The 21,725-nt window shown below is 51.3% G+C and overlaps 1 protein-coding gene across 1 annotated transcript in view; it reads left to right on the top strand.

The window, feature by feature from the left end:
- PARVB (parvin, beta) overlaps positions 1 to 13,847 on the top strand; it is a 109,085-nt gene extending 95,238 nt beyond the window's left edge. Inside the window, exons 18-19 of the mRNA XM_006888135.1 lie at positions 11,632 to 11,704; positions 13,771 to 13,847. Of these exons, the coding sequence (XP_006888197.1) occupies positions 11,632 to 11,704; positions 13,771 to 13,847 (150 nt within the window). The remainder of the gene's footprint in view (positions 1 to 11,631; positions 11,705 to 13,770) is intronic.
- Positions 13,848 to 21,725: the final 7,878 nt, after the last annotated feature.

Genomic DNA, 21,725 nt, shown 5'->3' with positions numbered 1-21,725 from the left:
AGAGACAGAAAGAGAGAGAGACAGAGACAGAAAGAGAAAGACAGAAAGAGTGAGAGACACACACACAGAGAAAGAGAGAGAGACAGAGACAGAAAGGGAGAGAGAGACCGAGACAGAAAGAAAGAGATAGACAGAGACAGAAAGAGAGAGAGACAGAGACAGAAAGAAAGAGATAGACAGAGACAGAAAGAGAGAGAGACAGAGACAGAAAGAGTGAGAGACACACACACACACACACAGAAAGAGAGACAGAGACAGAAAGAGAGAGAGAGACAGAAAGAGAGAGATAGACAGAGACAGAAAGAGAGAGAGACAGAGACAGAAAGAGTGAGAGAGACACACACACACACACACACACACAGAGACACAGACACACACAGACAGAGAATATATTCCACATAATACATTATACAGCCAATACATACAAAACAAAACTAAAACTCATGAGTCAATTCTGACTCACCGTGACCCTCCCTTGACTTTCCGAGAGTGGAAATCAATGGGAAGAGACTGCCCCTTTCCCTGTGGGGCGAGCTGGCGGGCTTGGACCCTGGCGTTGTGGTTTGCAGGATGATACATAACGTGCCACAGTCCCGGCGTGCCTGTATGTGAGTATAGCTCACCCTCCAAAGGCAATACGTTCATTCTGTGGAAGGAGATTGTCCATCTTTCTCATCCGTCAGCGGAGCAGCTGGTGGATTCGAACCATGTGTGTTTGGTATGACAGGGCAGCTTCTTACCGCTAGGCACCAGAGCTCTCTATATAGGAAAGGGCCATCATGCTTGGAAAAGTGGAGGTTCAGCGAAAGAGAGGAAGACCCTCAACAGGTTGGACTGACAGAGTGACTGCAAGTGTGACAGAGATGATGAGGACGGCGCAGGGAAGGACAGGGTTCAAGGGCAGGGTCCCGACCTGTGGTGCACAGGGTCGCTGTGAGTCACTCTGGACCTGATGGCACCTAACAACAACACACAAATAGATGGAGATATGTAAACGACAACACCAGCAGATGGAGGTAGGTAAGTTGCAACAGACAAGCATTTGGCTGCTACCTGAGAGGGGCATGGTTTGAACCTATCGGCAGCTCTGCGGGAGACAGACAAGGCCTCTGCTTCTGTGAAGATTACAGGCTTGGAAGCCCCGTGGGGCAGCTCTGTCCTACAAGGGCACCGGGAGTAGGAATGGACTCAGTGGCTGTGAGGTCCTGTCTGTGTCAAGCAGGGAGCTCTCGCACCATAGTCCGTAGGGAGCTGGGCTGCACCTCTCTGCCAGTTTTAAGCCATCAGAGCCTCCAGGGGACAAAGATGGGCCTCAAAGCCCCATGGAGGGTGAGCTGTGAGCTGGCTCCGCCCCACGGCAGTGAGATTGGCCAAGACCCCGGAATCAGCGCGGGCAGGAGGGTGCATTCTGGAATAGATTGTTTAATCCTCTGTGCATTGTTTGCTTAGGAAAATTCCCCAGATATGAAGGCGTGGGCCCCGGCCTCGTGCTCACACTGGGGCTGGCCTGCACGGGTTTCCCCCTTCACCCGGGGTGTGGGAACACCCCTCTAGCTTGCCTCCTGCCCAAGGTTCCCGAGTCAGTCCCAGAGCTGCCCTAGTTGGTCCACTGCCTTCAAAAACTTGGCCGACGCCCTGTCCATATTGGTCTGCTTCACAGGCATCCGTCATTTTATTTTCCTAAAGTGTCAGACCAAGGTGTCAGGGGGCCAGAGTCTGGAAGCCGGCGGCCGCAGCCTAACCATGGAGCCAGGGTCGCCATCTGCTTGCTGCTGGCACCGTGCGGCCTGGCTGCTCCCGTCTGCTCTTCCAGGAGGGATGGAGAATGGATTAGAAAGGTCTTGGCAGATCTGAGTCCATGTTGGAGACAGAAAGCAAGAGAGAGAGAGAGACAGAGACAGAGAGAAAGAGAGAGACACGCTGAGGGAGGAAGCAGGTGAGGCCAGAGGGAATGTGCGGGACTGGACTGAACCTGGGCTAGAAACAGTGCCACTTAAAATGATGATAGTGGCTGATGAGTCAGATGTGCTCCCTGCTGCTCCGAGCACAGAAGAGGTGTGACTGGGGGGAGAGGTTCCTGCCCCCCAGACTCCTGGTGACCCACTGTAGAACTGGCTGTGTGGTGCTCTCTCCTCTGACCAGCTCTAACAGGCCGTGAACAGGCAGTGAGCAGAAACCTGAGGTCTGGGCCGGGCCTGGTGGAGGTGATATCGCCCCTGCCCTGGCTTTCTTCATTTTGAGGTAGATTGGATGTCTGTCAGCCCCCGGTGCAGCAGTGGGAACGGCTGGATCCTGCGTCTTCACTTCTGAATCTGAATAGGTGCCGTAAAGGGAAGCTGTTCTGGGCACAGCGTTGTCCGTTCCCGTGGCCCCTCCTGACCCCACCGACTCCCGGCAGGGCTGGAGCTGGCTCTTCAGCGCACGGACATTTCTACCAATTTCTTTTCTTCTCAAGGAAAATAGTCACAACAAAAGGAGCCCTGGTGGTGGCAGTGGGTAATGCCCAGCTGTTAACTGAAAGATCAAACCCACCACCCGCTGCTCTGCAGGGGGCATTGTGGCTGTGTGCTTCCTTAAAACTCACAGCCTCGAACCCTGCAGGGCAGTCCTGCTCCGTCCTGCAGGCTCACTCACCACGGCTTGCCGTGGACCTGACGCCAGTGGGCTTGCTTTTGGATCATGTGCGGGGACAACTGACTTCACGAGCGGGAGAGTTACCTCGGACAGCATGAGCCAAGGCTGATTCCATCAGGCAGTCACTCATCCCTCCTCGCCCCAACCCCATTACCAACTCCGAGCCCACATACTCTCTGCTCCTCTGCGGCCTTTGAGTTCCTTGCAGTGGCCACAGAGAACGCACAGGCCATACTCACTACTGTTGTTGCTATGTGCCATTGAGTTGCCTGCAACTCATAGCGACTCTGTGCACAATAGCTCTGAGTGCTGTCCTATCCTGAGCCAATCTCATTATCTCAGACACACCTAACCCCATTACCCCAGTTACGATGTCAGTCCATCTCATCTAGGGTCTTCCTCTCCTGTGCTGGACCTTCCACCCTTCCAAGCATGATGTCCTTCTCCAAGGACTGGTCCCTCCTGGTCACATGCCCAAATCCTTGCCTCCAAGGAGAAACTTGGTTTTACTCTATCCAGGGTTGATATGTTTGTTGTCTTGGCCGTCCATGGTATGTATGTTCAACACCCTTCTCCACACTCAAAGGCACCACAACTCAAAGGTATCTATCCTTCTTCTGTCAGCCTTAGTCATTGTCCAGCTCTCTGGTTCATAGAAAGTAATTGCAAAGACATGGCCTATATCAGGTGCACCTTAGTCTCTAGACTGACATCGTTGCTCTTTAGCACTCTGGAGAGGTCCCTGGCATCAGATTTTCCTAATGCGATTCGCCTTTTGATTTCCTGACTGCTGATGCCAAGAGTGTCGACTGTGGAGCCGAGCAATCTGAAATTGTTAACAGTCTCGGTCTCTTCTTTATCATGGTGCTACCAGTTGACCCTGTGGTGAGAATCTTTTGTTTTCTTTATGCTTGACGGCACTTAACAACAACAACATAGATAGAGCTTTGTTGGCCAAGTGGGCAAAAAGTGATGCTACCAAGCCAAAGGTGGGTGATTGTAATCTGTGGCCCTCAGGCCTGGTTTTAATTGTTTTTGGTCAGACATTCTTCTAAGCAGTATAGCACTGACCTTTGCATTGCTGTACAGACGTAACTCGTGGTTGCTGTGATGCTAAACACTGTGACACTGATGTGTCCAATGCGATAATGGTTACCCATGATGGACAGTGTTTGGTGGAGCTCCCTGATTAAAACAAGCTTGGAAGCAGGAGTGGCATCCACTTGCATAAATAGCTTGCCTCCGGAAACCCTATAAACATGGAGAAGCGGTGAACGTTAGACAAGGGTTCATGTCTTTTGTTCATAGAGTTACTATGAGTCCTCTACGATTTGACAGCACTTAACAACAAGAAGAAACTTCAATCTATATTGAAGACTGCAGTCCTTGACCTTCAGCAGCAGATGCTTCAGGCCCTCTTCAGTTTTGGCAAATAAGGTTATATAATCTGCATATGGACTTTGTTAAGGTATTAACAGGCTACAGCTCAGGAGATAAGTGTGGTTTGCCTGTCAGGATTACCCCTCAACATCACAAAAACAAAGATCCTCACCACTGGGCCAATAGACAGCATCATGATAGATGGAGAAAGGAATGAAGTTGTCAATTATTTCATCTTCTGTGGATCCACCATCAACACCCTTGGTACCAACAATCGGGAGATCAGGAGACATAATGCACTGGGAAAGTCTGCAGTCAGAGATCTTTTCAAATTACTAAGGAGCAGTGATGTCAATTTAAAGACTAAGGTGTACCAAAGACCACCAAGAAAACGAATAGATTTGTCTTGGAGAGAGTAAAACCGAGTCTCTTCTTGGAGGCTAGGATTTTGAAACTCCTCCTCACTTATTTTGGGCACTTGGCCAGGAGAGATCGATCCTTGGAGAAGGACATCATGCTTGGAAGGGTGGACGGACAGTGCAGGAGAGTGAGACCCCGGATGAGACGGATTGATACAGTAACTGGGGCGATGGGGGTTGGTGTGTCGGAGTCAGTGAGGTTGGCTTAGGACAGGGAAGGGTTCAGAGCTGCTGTACATAGGGTCGCTATACATCGCAGGTAACTCAGCCAATAACGTTCTGTGACAGGTTTGGAAGCAGGAGTGGCAACCACTTCCTAAACAACTTGCCTCTGGAAACGCTATGAACTTTGGTAAATGTCGGTAGTTGTAGAGGGGCTTCAGGCCTTTTGTTCATGGGGTCGCTATGAGTCATGCTTGACTTGAAGGCACACAACAATGACAATCAACAAGATGTGCTTGATTCAGGCCGTGGTCTCTTCCAGCACTTGCTGTTCATCTGAGAGCTGGACAGTGAATAAGGATGACAGAAGAAGAATTGATGCCTTTGAGCTGTGGTGTTGGAGAAGAGCACTGAACATCTCATGGACATCCAGAAGGACAGACAGACAGGTGTGTCTTGTGAAAAGTGCAGCCAGAAAGCTTCTGGGAGGCAAAGAGAATGACACTTTGTCTCTCATATTTTTGGCACGCGCTAGGAGAGGCTGTTGCTTGGAAAGAGACATCATGCTTAGGAAGGTGGAGGGTGGTGAACGAGAGGAAGACCCTCCACAAGAAAGACTGGCACAGTGACTGCAGCAATGGGCTCAGGTGTGTCAGTGACGATGAGAATGGCACAGGATGGGACAGGGCTCAGGTCTGTTGTTCATTGGTTCGCTGGGAGTTGCACTGGGCTCAGTGGTACCTGTTAACAGCAAGAAGTCAAGACAGCTTCCAGCCTAGACAGCTGTCGGTTGGTTCTTGGCTGTGCCAGGGGGCGGGGCTGCATTTCTGTCTCTGTAGCCAGCTCTCGTGGTGTTCACCTTGCTTCTCTGAGTGATAAGCTCCTTTGATCCACATCTAAGTGTCCAACGATGCCCTGATTTGCCTGGAAGCCGCCCGCCCAAAGGCACTCAGCGCGCTCTCCGTCTCTGTGGGTCAGCGAGGCCACAGCAGCTGTCTGCTGGCCCCACGCTGCTGCGATCTCCCGCTGCTGCCATCTCTGCCTCTCCCATCCTCACTGCTACAACTCTCTCTGTTTTCTGGGTCTAGCAGGTCCTCAGTGGATCCCCTGCAACCTTTGTGGGATTGGCACTTATGTACCTAGAAGCCTGGTGAAACCAGCCAATCCCCTGGGTAGGCCACAGCTGCCTAATTTGCATGGCAATTGCCCAGTCCCTGCAAGGTTTTCCCATATTTCAGTTGCATTAGGGAGCTCTGATGGTAAGGAGCTCTGCTGCCATCCCAAAGGCACATGGTTCAAATCCACCAGCTGCTCTGCACGAGAAAGATGGGCAGTCTCCTCCTGTGTGATTTACTGCCTCTGCAAACCTGCTGGAGGGTCAGCTATAAGTCAATTTCTGTTCAACAGCACATAACAACTGTTATATTGCAGACTAATCACTCCTTTGCAAAATTGTGGCATAGCGAACCATTTTAGCTGGGTTATAAGGCTAGGACCAGAAAGACCAAAACCAGAAACCTATTGTCCAACAAAGGAGAATTAGGTTCTGGGCCCACCCAGTTCTGACATGGCATTGTTAGCGTGACACGAGAAGACTCTCGTTTCCAAACAAGGTCTGGATACAGGTACAGAGGTTAGGATTTCAGCACATAGTTCAGGGGTGCGTAATTCGGACCCTCATACAGAGCATTTTCCTAACACATTATCTTAGTCCCCGAGGGTTTCTGTAGTAGAAATATCACAAGGCAGTGGCTTTAACAAACAGAAGTTTGTTTTCTCACCGTTTAAGACACTCAAAGTCCAAATACAGGGCACCAGTTCTCTGGGAAGGTTTTCTCTGTTGACGTTATGGAGAAGGTCCTTTCAGCATGTGTGGGCCCAGCCCTTGGAGGTCTCCATGTTCCTTGGCCTCAGGCTTCCCCTGGGTCTGAGAGGTTCTCAGCACAAGGATCCTTGGTCTGGAGGACACGCTCCACTCCTGACTCGTTGCTCCTGGTTGTAGTGGGCCCTCTGATTTCTGCTTTCCTCTCTCTGCTTCATCTCTTGTAAAATCAAAGGTGATACATGCCACACCTCAGAGACATCCTCTCTATGTGGGGTCAGGTCTGCGAACTATGATTAAGGGGGGATATGTTGCCTCAGATCACATGATAAGGGGTCATAACTGCTAGGTCACCAAGAAAGATGCCCAACCAAGCTGATGCATGTTGTGGGGAGACACAATACAACACATAACCCAGGGAACTTCCCCCCAAAGCCGCATCTGATTCCCTTCTCGGAACAAGAAAGAAACCACAGCAAGGCAGAGAGAGCTGCAGCTGGCTCTCACAGACAGCAGCGCTGAGCCAGGAGGGCTGACTCTTACTCTGGAACCTTCCAGTCTTTCCGGAACCTTCTAGTCTTAGAAAAACTGAGCCAAGTTTTTTTAAACTCACTTGAATTGCAGAGAATAGGAATATGAGTTAAGTGGCTCTCAGCAGTTGTGTGGGATTTTGAGGGGACCCTGTGCGACCTGTTTCCCACCCGCCTGGGGGGATGTCCCAGCAGAAGTGTGGGGTTTGAGGGACCCTGTGTGGCCTGGTTCCCACTCACCTGGGGGGGGTCCCCATTAGTGGTGTGGGGTTTGGGGAACCCTGTATGACCTGGTTCCCACCCACCTGGGGGGATGTCCCAGCAGTGGTTTGGGGAACCTTCCTGGGTGGGGCCTCCCAGTCCCCTTTCAGGAGCTGCACGCAGTTTCCTCAGGGAAGCGTCTCAGCTGAAGGTTGTCTGGGGTGAAGGCGTGGCCCCAGAGATGACCAGCAGCGGGCCCTGGCAATTGCTTTCCGGCAGCGTCCTCAGCCTGGAAGAACGCAGACAGGAAATCTCTCTTCAAAACCAGTTACTGCTGAGCTAAGGAACAGAGACACGTTCCCCCCACGCCTTCTCTCTGGGGGCGGGGTGGGCTGGGAGCTCCCATCCTCAGGGTCCAGAGCCGGCCGTCTCCAGTGGGTGGGAGGGGTCCTTCTGGACACAAGTGAGGATGACCCTCCCCTGATTCTCCCCGGAGTCGGGGAGTGGGCCCTTCCAGCTCTCGGAGAGCCCCCTAAAACAGCACTGATTAGCCAGATCCACAAAGTGGCTTCAAAACTGACTTCTATCTCTCTGCTGTTGTGTGTCCTTGTTTTGATTCAAAGCCAGGTGTGTTTGTATTTGTCCGTGTATGTGAATTAGATTGTTTTGGGGGTGGTGTGTACAAGGTGAGGGAGGAACAGGATACAGAAAGCGCAGATGCATCTTTATTCTGGAAAAATCTGTACACCATAAAGTCTGCCATTTTGACTACTTTTTTTTTTTAATTTAGGTTGTTTATTTTTCATTTCAACGAACATCTACAGAGATTGTGGAATTCCATTCATTCATTGTTGCACCCTTCTCCCCGCACAAACCCCTCTCCCCCCCACCCCCGTTTGCTCCTCTCCTTGAAAAGCAAAAGAAAAACTCCCTCATTGGTACACAATCCCCCCCGCACCTCTCCAAACCCCACCCCCTACTCCCAAATATAATCCACTCTGCAACCCTCATTGTGTACTCCTACGATAAAAATAATGCCCTAAAATATAATACTTTTAGACTATTCTCTCCCCCATAGACTTCAATGCTGTAAACATATTTCATCCAGTTTTTCTCAGACAGGCCATGGTATTTGCAATCACTTGTTATGCATCAGAGAGTTGGACAATGACTAGGAGGACAGAAGGAGAGTGGATGCTTTTGAGCTGTGGTGCTGGAGAAGGGTACTGAATGTACCCTGGACTGCCAGGAAAACAAACAGATTTATCTTGGAGAGGATTAAACCAAGCTACTCCTTGGAGGCAAGGATTCTGGGGCTTCGTCTGACATACTTTGGACATGTTGCCAGGAGGGACGGGTCCTTGGAGAGGGACATCATGCTTGGGAGGGTGGAGGGACGGCTCAGGAGGGGAAGACCCTCTATGAGATGGATTGATTCGGTGACTGGGGTAATCGGGATGGGTGTGTCAGAGGCGGTGCGGTTGGCGCAGGATAGAGCAGGGTTTAGGGCTGTTGTGCATAGGGTCGCTATGAGTCGGAAACGACTCGATGGCACATAACAACAACAACAAAATCCCCACCCCAATGCCAGCCTCATTCTACAACAGTGGCACCATATAGCATTTGTCCCTTTGTGACTGAGATACCTCACTCAGCATAATGTCCTCCATTTTGACTACTTTTAAGTGTATGATTGCTGCAGAGGGTCAAGGACTGCAGACTTCAATATGGATTGAGGCTCAATATCAAGAAGACAAAGATTCACCAGATGTTCTGCCGGAGAAGGAGGGACAATCTCCTCCTGTACCAGTCAGATCTGATTTGACGGTACATGCACAAAAAATAACTAAAAAAAAAGACAAAGATTCTCACCACTGGGCCGATTGGTAGCATCAGGACGGATGATGACAAGATTGAAATTGTTAGTAGCTTTAGTTTGTTTGGCTCCATAGTCAACATTCTTGGTACCAGCAGCCAGGAAATTAAATTTTTGTGATGGGAAAGTCTGCTGTTAGGGACCTTTCGGAGTGCTGAAGAGCAGTGGAATCACTCTCGAGACTTAAGTGCGCCTGATACAGGCCATGGTCTTTGCAATCACTTGTTATGCATCAGAGACTGGACAATGACGAGGGATGATAGAAGAATTGATGCCTTTGAGCTGTGGTGCTGGAGAAGAGTATTGGATATACCATGGACTGCTAAGAAAATGAACAAGTTTACCCTGGAGAGGGTGAAACCAGGCTGCTCCTTAGAGGCAAGGATTCTGAGGCTTCATCTGACATACTTTGGACATGTTGCAAAGAGGGACCAGTCCTTGGAGAGGGATGTCATGCTTGGGAGGGTGGAGGGATGGAGCAGTAGAGCAAGACCCTCGATGGGATGGATTGATTCTGTGACTGGGATAATCGGTGTGGGTGTATCAGAGGCAGTGAGATCGGCCCAGGATAGAGCAGGTTTTAGGACTGTTGTACATAGGGTCGCTATGAGTCGCAGGCAACTTGATGGCACATAAAAGCAACAAAGTGAATGGTTTAGTGACGGTCTCTTGAACCTCTCAGGTTTGTACTGCATAGGTCCACACATGTTTGCATAATGGCCTAGTGATAAGAAGCTACGCTGCAATCCCAAAGGTAAGTGGTTCGAACCCACCAGCTGCTCTGCTGGAGAAAGATAGGCAGTCTCTTCCCGTGTGATCTACAGCCTCTGAAAACCCGCTGCTGTCTCGTAGTGACGCCCCATCAGGTCTCCGAGGTTCTAAACCATTATGGGAGGAGACTGCCTGTCTTTCTATCACAGAGAGGCTGGTGCATTTGAACCACTAACATTCGGTTTAAGCACTGTCGCAGCGCCCTTGCCTGTAAAGAGTACAGCTTTGGGAACCCGAAGGAGCAGTTCTCTGTCTTGTGAGTCGGAATCGACTCGACAGCGATGGATTTGGTTTGTGAGGGGGGCGAGGTGGGGCCTCCAACACCTTAGTGGGGCCCTGTTTTCCTTTAAATCAGCCTCGCTTTATCTGAACATGGGCCATCCCCTCCCTCACACCCCTCCCGTGTCTAATGCCCCAGCACCTCCCCCAGGCCTCACACACCATCCCTCAGGCCATTCATTGCACTGCCGGGATGCTGAAATTGGAGCCAGAGTTCCCAATGCTCCTTTCCAAGTCTGCCTCTGACTTGGAACACTCAGTTTTTCCACCTATAAAATGGGACACTATCAGCTCTGAGGGCAGGGCCTCTGTCTGGTCATATACAGCCCTGCTCTGACCCCTGTGTGCAGGCGCCCTACCTCACATGGGCCAACTCAGAGCAGCTGGCTCACTTCTGAGGGGCCCTTGCCTCTGCTGCTGCCCGCTGGAGCCTGGTAGCTTGTCAGGCATTGGGGGGCGGGGGGGTTGGACCAAGCAAAGGTTGTTTTGTCCAACATGTTTTTCTGTTTAGTTCTTCACGTACGCTGCATATAAATGGTCATCCATGTGTGTCTGACCTGTTCATACTGAGGTCCACAGGTGCTGGTGTGGAAAGGGCATGTCATTGCTCATTACCGAGACCCCTGGGGCTTTCCCACTCTGCAGGGTGGGATTGCCTCCCTCTTTGCAGCCCACCACCCCGTCAGGCAGCGGGGCTCAGGACATGGTGGGGGCTCGCCTGCCCCCTGTGGTTCAGGTAGACTTCCAGATCCATGAAGAAGGCACTTCTCTAAACCTCTTCAGCATCATAAGCAGAAGAAAAGCGTCGTATGCCCTCCCACGCTGAGCGTTCTCAGCCCTTTCATTCTGGAGATGAATCACACAGGGTTAGAGTAGGCCTAGAGTAAGCCTCCTTTTCCCTGACAGTTCGCGTGTCTCAGGCCAGGGCCAGGGTCCTGCAGGCTGAAACTTGGCTAGTTGGGCCTGGCTTCGTCTCCAACAAGGCCATGGTGCCCACCCAGTGCTGAGGGTGCCCAGCCCATGAGAACATCTAGTCCCACAGATGACACAGCTGTGCTCAGCGAGGCGTCCCACACACGCCCAGTGCTGTCAGGTCCATACAGACACTCGGTGTCCAATCCATGCTGGGGACAGAGAAGATGGCTGGGTCTTTGGGAAGTGATTGATCCTGAGCCTTAATTTCCTCATCTGTAAAATGGGTTCACTGCTACATCCTCATTGTGCACCTGTGCCCTGGGAAGTGACTTATCCTCTCTGAGCCTCAGTTTCCCACCTTTACAATGGGGTCACTGTCACCTCCCTTACTATGTGGTGGTGCCCAGGCCTTGGGGCTGAGCAGGCCCTAGAATTTTGAGGACATACTTCGCTCCTTCACTCGCCTGGATGGGGCTGGTGGAGGGAACGAGCCCTTCTAGTAGGAGGTATGCCCTCTCATTGATGTCACCATTCCTGTCCTTGTGACACCTGATTCTGAAGCTGTTTTCCCAGGAGGGCTTGGGCAAAGCAGGGTGGACACTGCACTGCTGGCCAAGGCACTAACTCTCTCTTCCCGAGCAGGTCCACAACGTGGCGTTCGCCTTTGAGCTGATGCTGGACGGAGGCCTCAAGAAGCCAAAGGCCCGCCCAGAAGGTAAAGCCTCTCACAGGGTGCAGGGCTGGGTGGAGCTGGGGGAGAGAGTGGTGAAAGCGGGCGTGGAGGTAACGGTAGCCGGAGGGGCGCAGCCAGAGCAGAGGCCACTTTCTGCTGACCTCGTGTTCTCATCCTGGGGCCGGTGACTGTGCCAGCAGGGTCCTCAACGCCTGGCGTTAGCAGCACTGGTCTCTGGAAGGTGACCAGTACCCTTGGCGCTCTCAGCCTGGGGGTCTTAAAACAGCAGACAATGCCCTTTCATGCCTCAAAAAGGAATTAGACATAGATTTTGTAAATGTTGGGGTGATGGCGTTTGGAGTCCACTCCCTGAAGAGGTGGGGTGGGAGTGGGGGCTGGGGCGGGAATGTCACCCTAGTGTCTGGCTCCTATTCTAATATGCTTAGAAGGGTCTTCTCTAACCCTGGAGGAAGAAGGTGGGGTTTGCCCTCACCCATGATTCGGGAGGCATGGGGTGGGCACACACTTTTCGAGTCAATCAGGTATCCAAGTGGGTGGACATTCCTGGATGGTGCTCCCACTGTGGGCACTGCTGGGAGCTGGGGCACGGGCACCATGATGGGAAGCTGAGCAGCGGTCACAAGGGCAAGGCGCCAGTGCTCAGAAGAGGGTCTGCTTGACCCCAAGTCAGAGGAGCCGAAGTTGGTGCTGAGGGGAGACTCGATAGAGGGTGTGAGATGACAGTGACCAAGACAGAGGCTGGAGGCACGGGTTTTGCCCCAGTATGAACACCAGGTCAGGGACAGGGCCTGGACGAAGGGGGGGAATTTAGCAGCAGGTGTAGGAAAGGGGATGGTAGCTGGCCTGGGCCTGGGCGTGGCCAGTCTAGAATAGCCAGGGGTGCTTGTGGGCGGAGACAGGCTAGGCTGTGGCTGGTTGCAGGGTGGGCGTGGTCACCACTAAGTGGGCGGGACTGGTTTTAGAGTGGGCGTGACCACCATTGAATGCATGGGGCTGGCTGTGGAGTGGGCGTGGTCACAATTAAGTGCGGGGCTGTTGTAGAGTGGGCATAGTCACCACTGAGTAGATGGGCTGGTTGTGGTTTGGGCGTGGTCACCACTGAGTGGGTGTGACCGACTGTGGGTGGGCGTGGCCACAGCTGAGAGGGCGGGACTGCCAGTTGGATGGGCGTGGTCATCGTTAAATGGGCGGGGCTAATATGGGCTAGTGACCACTGGATGGGGTTGATTGTGGAGTGGGTGTGATCACCACTGGGTGGGTGGGACTGGCTGAGGGTTGGACGTGGTCACCACTGAGAAGGTGGGGCTGGCTGTGGGGTGGGCGTGGTCACTGCTCAGTGGATGGGGCTGTTTGTGGGGTGGGCGTGGTCACCACTGAGTGGGTGTGGCTGGCTGCCTGGTGGGCGTGGTCAGGGCGGGGCTAGGCAGTCCCTGCTGCAGTCTGTTTCTGGCTTGGGGATCTATCTGGTTCTCGTCTCCTGGGAGCATCATCACCTCTGGGTATCTGCAAGCTATGGTGTCCCCTCTGCCGCCTGGCATCGTGTCCACCCATCACTGCTGGGGCTCAGTTCCTGCGGTGGGGTGGTTCTTCAGCCCCCAGGGTCCCCTCCTGCCTCTTCAGTGAGCAGCCCCCAGCCTTCACCTTTACTCCAGGATAGCGGACAGAAACACGACCTTCCAGACTGTGAACCTAGAAGGGAGTCCGTCAGGCTGAGGGGCTGGGTGACATGTGCCCACATTGGTGTCCTGCCCATCTTAGTCTGAAAGCCACACTGAAGTTTGTTCAGCATTGCAACAAACACGCAAGCCTCTCCTGACAGGAGAGTGGTGACTGAAGGAGGTGCGTGGGCTGGGAATTGAACCCATGTCTTCCAAATGGAAGGCGAGAATTCCACCACTGAGCCCAGTGTTCCACACCTCACACACCCCCGGTTCAAGAGAACCCAGTTCAAACAGGGAGCCCGCTGTCAGCCCGCTGTCCCTGCTGACTGGGGGTGCTCTGGCCTCAGGGCAGGTGCTCCTTTGGGCACTTCCTGCCACCGTCGGGGGAGGACACTGGGCCCACAGTCTCTCTGCTTCCTTCTACAGATGTAGTGAACCTGGATCTCAAGTCCACCCTGAGGGTCCTGTACAACCTGTTCACCAAGTACAAGAACGTCGAGTGACCGAAGACACATTGCAGAGAATGTTCCAGAAAGAAGCTGCCTGCCCCCGTGCTTCCCCAGGGGACGCCTGCGGCTCCCAGCCCAGGCCGTGTGATCCTGTCCCAGCACCCTGCCTTTCCCCTTGTTCCTAACCTCCTTCTCATACTCCTTGGTGGGGAAAAGCCTTTGAACACACAGCATTTTCAAAAGTGATGTCTTTGTGTTTGAATGTCAGTCGTTCCTGGATGCTGACTCAGTTGTTTTCTGCTTTGATCAAAAGATGAATTAAAAGACTTGAAAAAAACAAAACCCCAAACCCCAAACCTAAACCTCCCAGCCCATCAGCAAGCGGGCTTGCACCCTGAGTTCTGTTCCACAGAGCAATTAGAGGTTGCAGACATTCCAAAGCCACCATTCGGAAACTGTCAGGAGCCGTGGGCTTGAGGATTCGAAGGAGGCCAGGGTGGGGGTGCTGCAGGGGGGTCACCCCACTGTCCTTGGAAGGCCTTTTTAATAGCTGCAATTTTGCAGTTTTGACAACATTGTTGTGCAGAGTCAGGCACTTTTAACTCTCCCAGCGCTTCTTGGCCCCTTGGGGCTGTTTTCTTGGAGCTTTTGTGCAAACATCCAAGACCCTTGTTGACCTAGCTGCCAGGGTCCCAGTGAGGAGGAGCACACAGCCTGAGGACACCCCAGAATCTCTTGCTGGGGCTCACGGGGTTGTTATGTGCTGTTGAATCATAACTAACTCAGAGCTGACCCTCCAAGGGGTTTTCAAAGGCTGTAAATCGCACGCGAGATTGCTTCCCTTTCTCCCGCCGAGCAGCTGTTGAATTCGAACTCCTTACTCACTAGGCCTCCAGAGCTCCCTGCTGGGTGGGAGGGAGTCAGCTTGAAGGAGATGTTTGGTTTCCTGCTGCTGTGGGGTGCTGTGGAGTCAATTCTGAGTCTCGACAATCAATCCTGTGTGTGCAGAATAGAATGGTTTCATGGGGTCATCAACGCTGTGACTTCTCAGAAGCAGATTGTCAGGACTCTTTTCTGACGCACCTCAGGCTGGGTTCAAACCGCCAACCTTTGAGCTAGTTGCCCGGCATGTGCTACTTGGCCGTTGCTGTCAAGTCGTTGCCACAGCAGCTGTAAAGGATGGAGCACAGCTGTCCTGTTTGGCTTCTGAGGCTGTAAATCTTGACAGGAGCAGACTGCCTCAGCCTCCTTCCAAGGAGCAACTGATGGGTTTGAACCCCTGTCCTTGCCGTTAGCAGTCCAACTCTTAGCCCACTGCACCATCAGGACTCCTTGCCCTGCAAGGGCCTTCCTTATGTGTACTGTTTGGGGCTGCTGGAATCCACTTCTTCCACCTCCAAGATCTTGTCTGGGAAAGGGTACTTATTTAGAGACTTTGTATAAATGGAAGGAGGTGTCTTCGTTTCTTATTGAGTGCCATCGAGTCGAGTATGACTCCTAGTGACCTTGTGAACAATAGCTCTGAACCCTGTCCTACCCTGTGCCGTCCTCACAATCTCTGACACACTTGAGCCCATTGCTGCAGTCACTGTGTCAGTCCACCTGGTTGAAGGTCTTCCTCTCCTTCACTGTCCTCCACCTTTGTAAACACAATGTCCATCTCCTTCCTTTCTTAGTGTTGCTGTTACCAAAAAAAAAAAACAAACCAAAAAACCCTACAAATGAGCAGTTTTAAAGAATAGAACTGTTTTGTCTTGCAGTCTGGGAGACAGGAATTCTGAATTCAGGACATATCTAGGAGGGAAGACTCCTCTCTGTGGACTCTGGGAAAGGCTCTTCCAGCATCTGTAGACCTTGTTCCTTGATTCTTTGGCGATCTCCACATGGCCAGTACCTCCTCCATTTGTGCCGGCTTCTCTCTGTTGTCTAACAGCTCTTCATAGATCGAGACAGTAATTGTTTTAAGGCACTCCTTACAGTGGCAGGCCACAGCCCTGTTCCCACGTGGACAGCCAGCCACACACATGCTGTTGTTGATTGCTGTGATGGATTTGAATTGCATCCCCCAAAGTGTGTGTCAACTTGTCTGAGCCTTGAAATCCAGTAGATATAGTTACTCTCCGTTTTGTGATCTGATGTAATTCCCCGTGTCTTATAAGTCTTACCCTCTATCCCATTGATGGGGCAGGATACAATCTACAGGATTAAGTTATAGCAGCTCTTTTGAACCAATCTCTTTTGATATAGGAAAGAACTGAACAAATGAGCAGAAATCAGAAGACTCTACTACCTCGAAGAAAGAAAAGCCAGAAGTGGAGTGTGTCCTGTGGACCTGGGGCCCCTGTGCTGAGACCCTCCTATTCCTCTAAGAAATAAAAGCCAGAAGTGGAGTGTGTCCTGTGGACCTGGGGCCCCTGTGCTGAGACCCTCCTATTCCTCTAAGAAAGAAAAGCCAGAAGTGGAGTGTGCCCTATGGACCTGGGGCCCCTGTGCTGAGACCCTCCTATTCCTCTAAGAAAGAAAAGCCAGAAGTGGAGTGTGTCCTGTGGACCTGGGGCCCCTGTGCTGAGAACCTCCTGTTGTTGTTGTGTGCCCTCTGAGTCAGAACTGACCCACAGCTGACCCTCCAGCAGGTTTTCAGTGGCAGTTGATCATACAGGAGAAGATTGCCCCTCTTTCTCCCACAGAGCAGCTGATGGATTTGAACCACATGCCTTTGTGTTAGCAGCATAATTCCTTACCACCAAGCCACCAGAACTCCCTCAAGAACCTCCTAGACCCAGGAGATGATGCCAGGGAGTGAAAGGAGACCAGGACCTTCTTCACAACTGACAGAGAGGAAGCCTTCTCCTTGACCTCACAGCCTGAATTTGAGCTTTAAGCCTCCTGAACTGGTGGTGGTGGTGGTGATAGGCGCTGCTGAGCCGAGTACAACTCACAGCAACCCTACGGACAACAGATCTGAACTCTGTTCTATCTGGTGCCATCCTCACACTTCCTGACACACTAGAGCCCACTGCAGCAGTCACCATGTAAATCCACCTGGTTGAGGGTCTTCCTCTCCTTCACCGACCCTCCACCTTTCCCAGCTTTATGTCCTTCTCCAAGGAATAGCCCCTCCTAGCAACATGTCCAAAGTCAAAGCCTCGTGATCCTTGCCTCCAATGAGCCCTCTGGCTGCACCATCTCCAAGACATACACTTCTGTTCTCCAGGCCGTCCATGGGATATTCAGTGCTCTTCTCCAGCATCACAGTTCAAAGGCATCAGTTCTTCTGTCATCCTTATTCACTGTCCAGCTCTCAGATACATAGCAAGTGATCAGAAAGACCATCTCATTAATCAGATACATTTTGGTCCTCAAACTAACATCACTGCTCCTCAATTATTTGGAGAGGTCCCTAACTGCAGACTTTCTCCCGTACAATACATCTCCTGATTTCCTAACTGCTGGTACCAAGAGTGTTAATTGTGGATCCAAGTAAGATGAAGTTTTTCACAGTTTCCATCTCTTCTCCATCCATCATGATGTTGACTATTGGTCCAGTGGTAAGAATCTTTTTCCCCCCTTGACGTTGAGATTCAATCTATATTGAAGGCTGCATTTCTTGATATTCTGTAACAAGTGCTTCAAGTCCTCATTTTCAGCAAGCAAGGTTGTGTCGTCTTAACAGCACAGGTTATTGATGAGTCTCCCTCCAATCCTGATGGCATATTCTTCTTCACAGAGTCCAACTTCTCAAATAATTTGCCCAGCATGCAGATTGAATAGGTATGGAGGGAGAATACAACCTTGACACACTCCCTTCTTAATTTTAAACCTGAACTGTGAGAAAAATATGTTTCCATTTGTTAAAGCCATTCCCCTTGTGGTATTTCTGTTATGGAAGCTGTAGGTAACTAGACACTGTCCTCCAGACAATTTGGACATGTACAAAGCAGAGCTGCCCCCTAGGGTTCTCGAGACGGGGACCTTTCAGAAGCAGACTACAAGGCCTACCTTTCCCAGTGCTTCTGCATGGGTTTGAACCACCAAACTTGCCACTACTACTTGAGTGCATACCTGCTCACATGACTTGGAATTCCTTCCACAGCTGTGAGGATGCTGTGAGGGTGACGATGCTGCCTAATTTGTCTGGTGCTCCTGGAAGACAGTGGCTTGCTCTGGTGGCTTGGTGGTAAGGAATTGAGCTGCCAATGCCAAGGGGTGTGGTTTGAATCCACCAGCTACTCTAAGGGAGAAAGACAGTTTCCTCCCATGAAATTTACTGGCTCTGAAAACCCACTGGAAGGTCAATTCCAACGTGACAGTACACAGTAATAACAACTCTAAGATGGTGACCATTACAGTGGGCTCCACGGCAGAGGAAATGGGATGGTAGGAGAGGATAGAGTCGTATCTTGTTCATAGGGTCCCCGTGAGTCATAGTTGGCTCGACAGCACTTAATAACAGCAATAGAACAGAAAAGCTCCGGTGTCTTAATCAGCAGAGAGCATCACTGCTAATCCAAATGTTGTGCCTCTCGGTGACTTCAAGCTCACCAGCTGCTCCTTGGAAGAAGGGTGGGCAGTCTCCTCCTCTGTGATTTACAGCCTCTGAACACTCACTTGAAGGGGCAGCTACGAGTCCATTCTGACTTGACGGCAATGATAGTAAGTGGAAACTATAAGAGAGCTATCACAAATGAATGTTTTTGACAAATGGAAGTCTACTTTCTCACAGTTGAGGAAGGTAGGGGCCCGCGTCCAGAGTGCTGCCTCTTTGGGAAGGCTTCCTGTCTGTGTGTCCTGGTCCCAGGATTTCCCTGCACAGGGACCTGGGTCCAGAGCGCACACTGGACTCCCACCTCTGCTTTCCTGGTGGCAGTCAGGTCCCTCCTCCTCTGCCTACTTGTCTCTCATTCCATTTCTTGTAGGATAAAAGGCGACGCAGACCACCTCCAGGGACACTCCCCTTCCATCCGCTCAGGGCTGTGAACTGAGAATGGGTTGTACACTGCTTTAAGCCCTTTGCCACCCACTAACTGATGGCACCAGATCACACACATCCTGACTCACATAACCCCATCACTGTGGATGGCCTAGGCTCTGGCCCCCATTGTTAGCATTTTAGAGACTAAGATTTTGGACGCACTGGATCTTGGCCAGATTGACACATATTTTTAGGGCACATGATTCAGTGCAGGGCAGTTGTTGTTGCTGTTGTATGCCGTTGAGTTGGATTTGACTCACAGCTGACTCTCCAATGGTTTTCAGAGGCAGTAAATCTCCTGGGAAGAGGTTGCCCATCCTTCTCCCGTGGAGCAGCGGGTGGATTTGAACTGCATGCCTTTGGGATTGCAGCACAGCTTCTTACCACTAAGCCATCAGAGTCCAGGACAGAGAGGGCGTCCAGGGTTCATCTCATGCCTCCCAGAGCTCCGATTTATCTAGCACTGTGGGTCTGCCTCGGGGAGTCCCTGTAAAAGGAGGGGCTGGCACTCTGTGCTGGTGCCCCCTGAGCCCTGGAGAGGAATGGGGAATCGGCTGGCTGGGTTTTCTGGGCTGGCTGCTGGATCTCGAGCATCCCTGACCTTGACCTGCCTCCCTGAAGCCCCTTCCTTGCTCATCTCGGGGTTGTGCTGGTGTCATCCATCCCCTCAAGGAGTGCTCCCTTGCCAGACTCTTCCTGCTTTGGTAAAGAGCGGAGCCTGCCTCACAGCTTATTTCTGCCTGCAGATCACAGCTGATGGGCACATCGTTAATTTGAAATTGAATGCTGGTGTAAAGTTTTAGAAAACAATTTAATATCCTTCTGGCCTCCGCTGCTGCCAGGCTGGAGGTGGGCTCCAAAGAGCCGTTTTGATGGAGGTGGTTTCCCAGCGGGGGAAAGAAATAATTAAAACGGCATTACAGCGTCTCCTGCGGGATGCGGTGACATTAAAGGGCCACGATGACAAAGTACTCGCGGCTGGAACATCCTGTGCTGGTGTCGTCACAGGCACAGGATCACAGGCACCTGTGCTGGGCACCCGGGCGGGGAGGGCTCTACCAGGCTGGCTCACACATGGGCTCGGGGTGTGCACCCCTGATTTGTGGGGACACAGGCCATGGGGCACGTGGGGGAGATCGAGATTTAGCACGACCCCAGTCCTGGGGTGACCAGGCTTGAGGGGGTGGCCATGGCAGGCTCCAGATGGCAAGAGAACAGCCACTTTGGGGATACAGGACTCCCGCCCTGGTGGTCCCCATCCAGCAGGGATGCTCCCTTCTGCCCAGTGCACATCCAGGGTTCACATGAAAGATTAAAAGGACGCAAAGCTATGTGGACAGGCGACGACCAGGCACTTACGCTTCACCAGGGTTGCTGTGTGAGGCCATGATTCTGGGAAGGATGTATTCTTCTGTCTCTTCTTTCTCTCAAAAAGCAAAAAGAATTGAAAGAATTTGTTCTTGAAAACAAGGTATTTGAATTTTTTTTATATAAACTAGTTGTTATGTGCTGTCGAGTCACTTGTGACTCGTAGCGACCCTGTGTACAACAGCCCTCAACCCTGCTCTATCTTGTGCCAATCGCACTGTCTCCGATACACCCATCATGATTACCCCAGTCACTGAATCAATCCACCTCATAGAGGGTCTTCCCCTCCTGCGCTGTCCCTCCACTCTGCCCAGCATGATGTCCCTCTCCAAGGACCAGTGCCTCCTTGTAACATTATGTCAGAGGAAGCCTCAGAATCCTTGCCTCCAAGGAGCAGCCCAGTTTAACCCTCTCCAGGATGAACATGTTTATAGTAGAAAATGTTAAAAAACCTAAACTAAACTAAAATAAAATTTTAAAAAAGAGGTGTAAGTGTAGCCCCTACCTTGTGAGGGCTCTCTCGGGGATTTTCCCCCTCCTCACTATTGGTTCTGTCAGAATCCCTGAGAGAAACAACAATGAATCAATCATCTGACAACTATCTGAAAGGTTGGTGGTTCGGAGCCACCCAGGGGCCCCTCAGAAGCCACCCAGCAGTACCTGGTGATCTAACAGGTGTGGTGGAGCACACTTATCTGATACCTGTGAAAATAAAAATCATATTGAACCAATAATAGAAACAAACTGTTATTTCTTTAATATGTGGTTTCCAATCAGGGTAACATTTCAACTAGCCAAACCTGCGGCAGTGGCTCTGATTGTGACTCTGACGAGCCGACGGCCAGAGTAGAATCGCCCTGCAGGGTCTCCAGGGCGGTAAATGTGTATGGAGGCAGACTGCCACGCCATGCTCCTATGGAGCTGCTGGTGGATTTGAACCACTGGCCCTTTGGTTAGCATCTGAGTGCTTAACCACTGAGCCACTAGTGCACCCCATCTAGACTAGGGAGTGAAAATGTTTTGAAGATGAAAGAGTGTCTAAAGCTCTTATTAGCATTGACTGGGAGCCGGAGCCGGAAGAGTGTATGTTCACAGTTGACCATAGTACACAGCTTCTCAACTGTCCTTGGAATTTTGGACCCTGGACACTGGGAATAGAAGAATAATTCTTCCAAAGACCCTAATGTCTTGGGCAAAACAGCTCTTACCAGTTGATGAGACCATTGCTTGATGTGAAACTCTGTCACCACCAAATGATTTCTTTTATTTCTAAGACTTTGTAGGTACAAAGCTTTTTTACTAATGGATTGCATGCTGTAACCCTGAGTGTTGGTAAACTTTTTAAAGGAGTGATAGATTTTGAGAAATGTTATGTGGGACACATATGTCCCCATGGACTCTGATGGGAGAGCAAGTGAGACCAAAGCATGGGAACACATTCACTCGCATACTCCATAATCCCAAACACCCCAACTTTGCTGTAACACTGGAAACCATGAATATACTTGCAAGACTTACCCCACTGCTCAGAATAGAGTTTACACAATCGCTGTTTCCAGTGCACCACCTCGTACGATAGCCTTTGAACACAG

This window comes from Elephantulus edwardii, unplaced genomic scaffold, assembly GCF_000299155.1.
Source record: "Elephantulus edwardii isolate Elephantulus edwardi_28Jun2011 unplaced genomic scaffold, EleEdw1.0 scaffold00064, whole genome shotgun sequence".
Lineage (NCBI taxonomy): Eukaryota > Metazoa > Chordata > Mammalia > Macroscelidea > Macroscelididae > Elephantulus > Elephantulus edwardii.
Note: the sequence above shows the minus strand (reverse complement) of the source record. Positions and strands in the feature narration are given on the sequence as shown.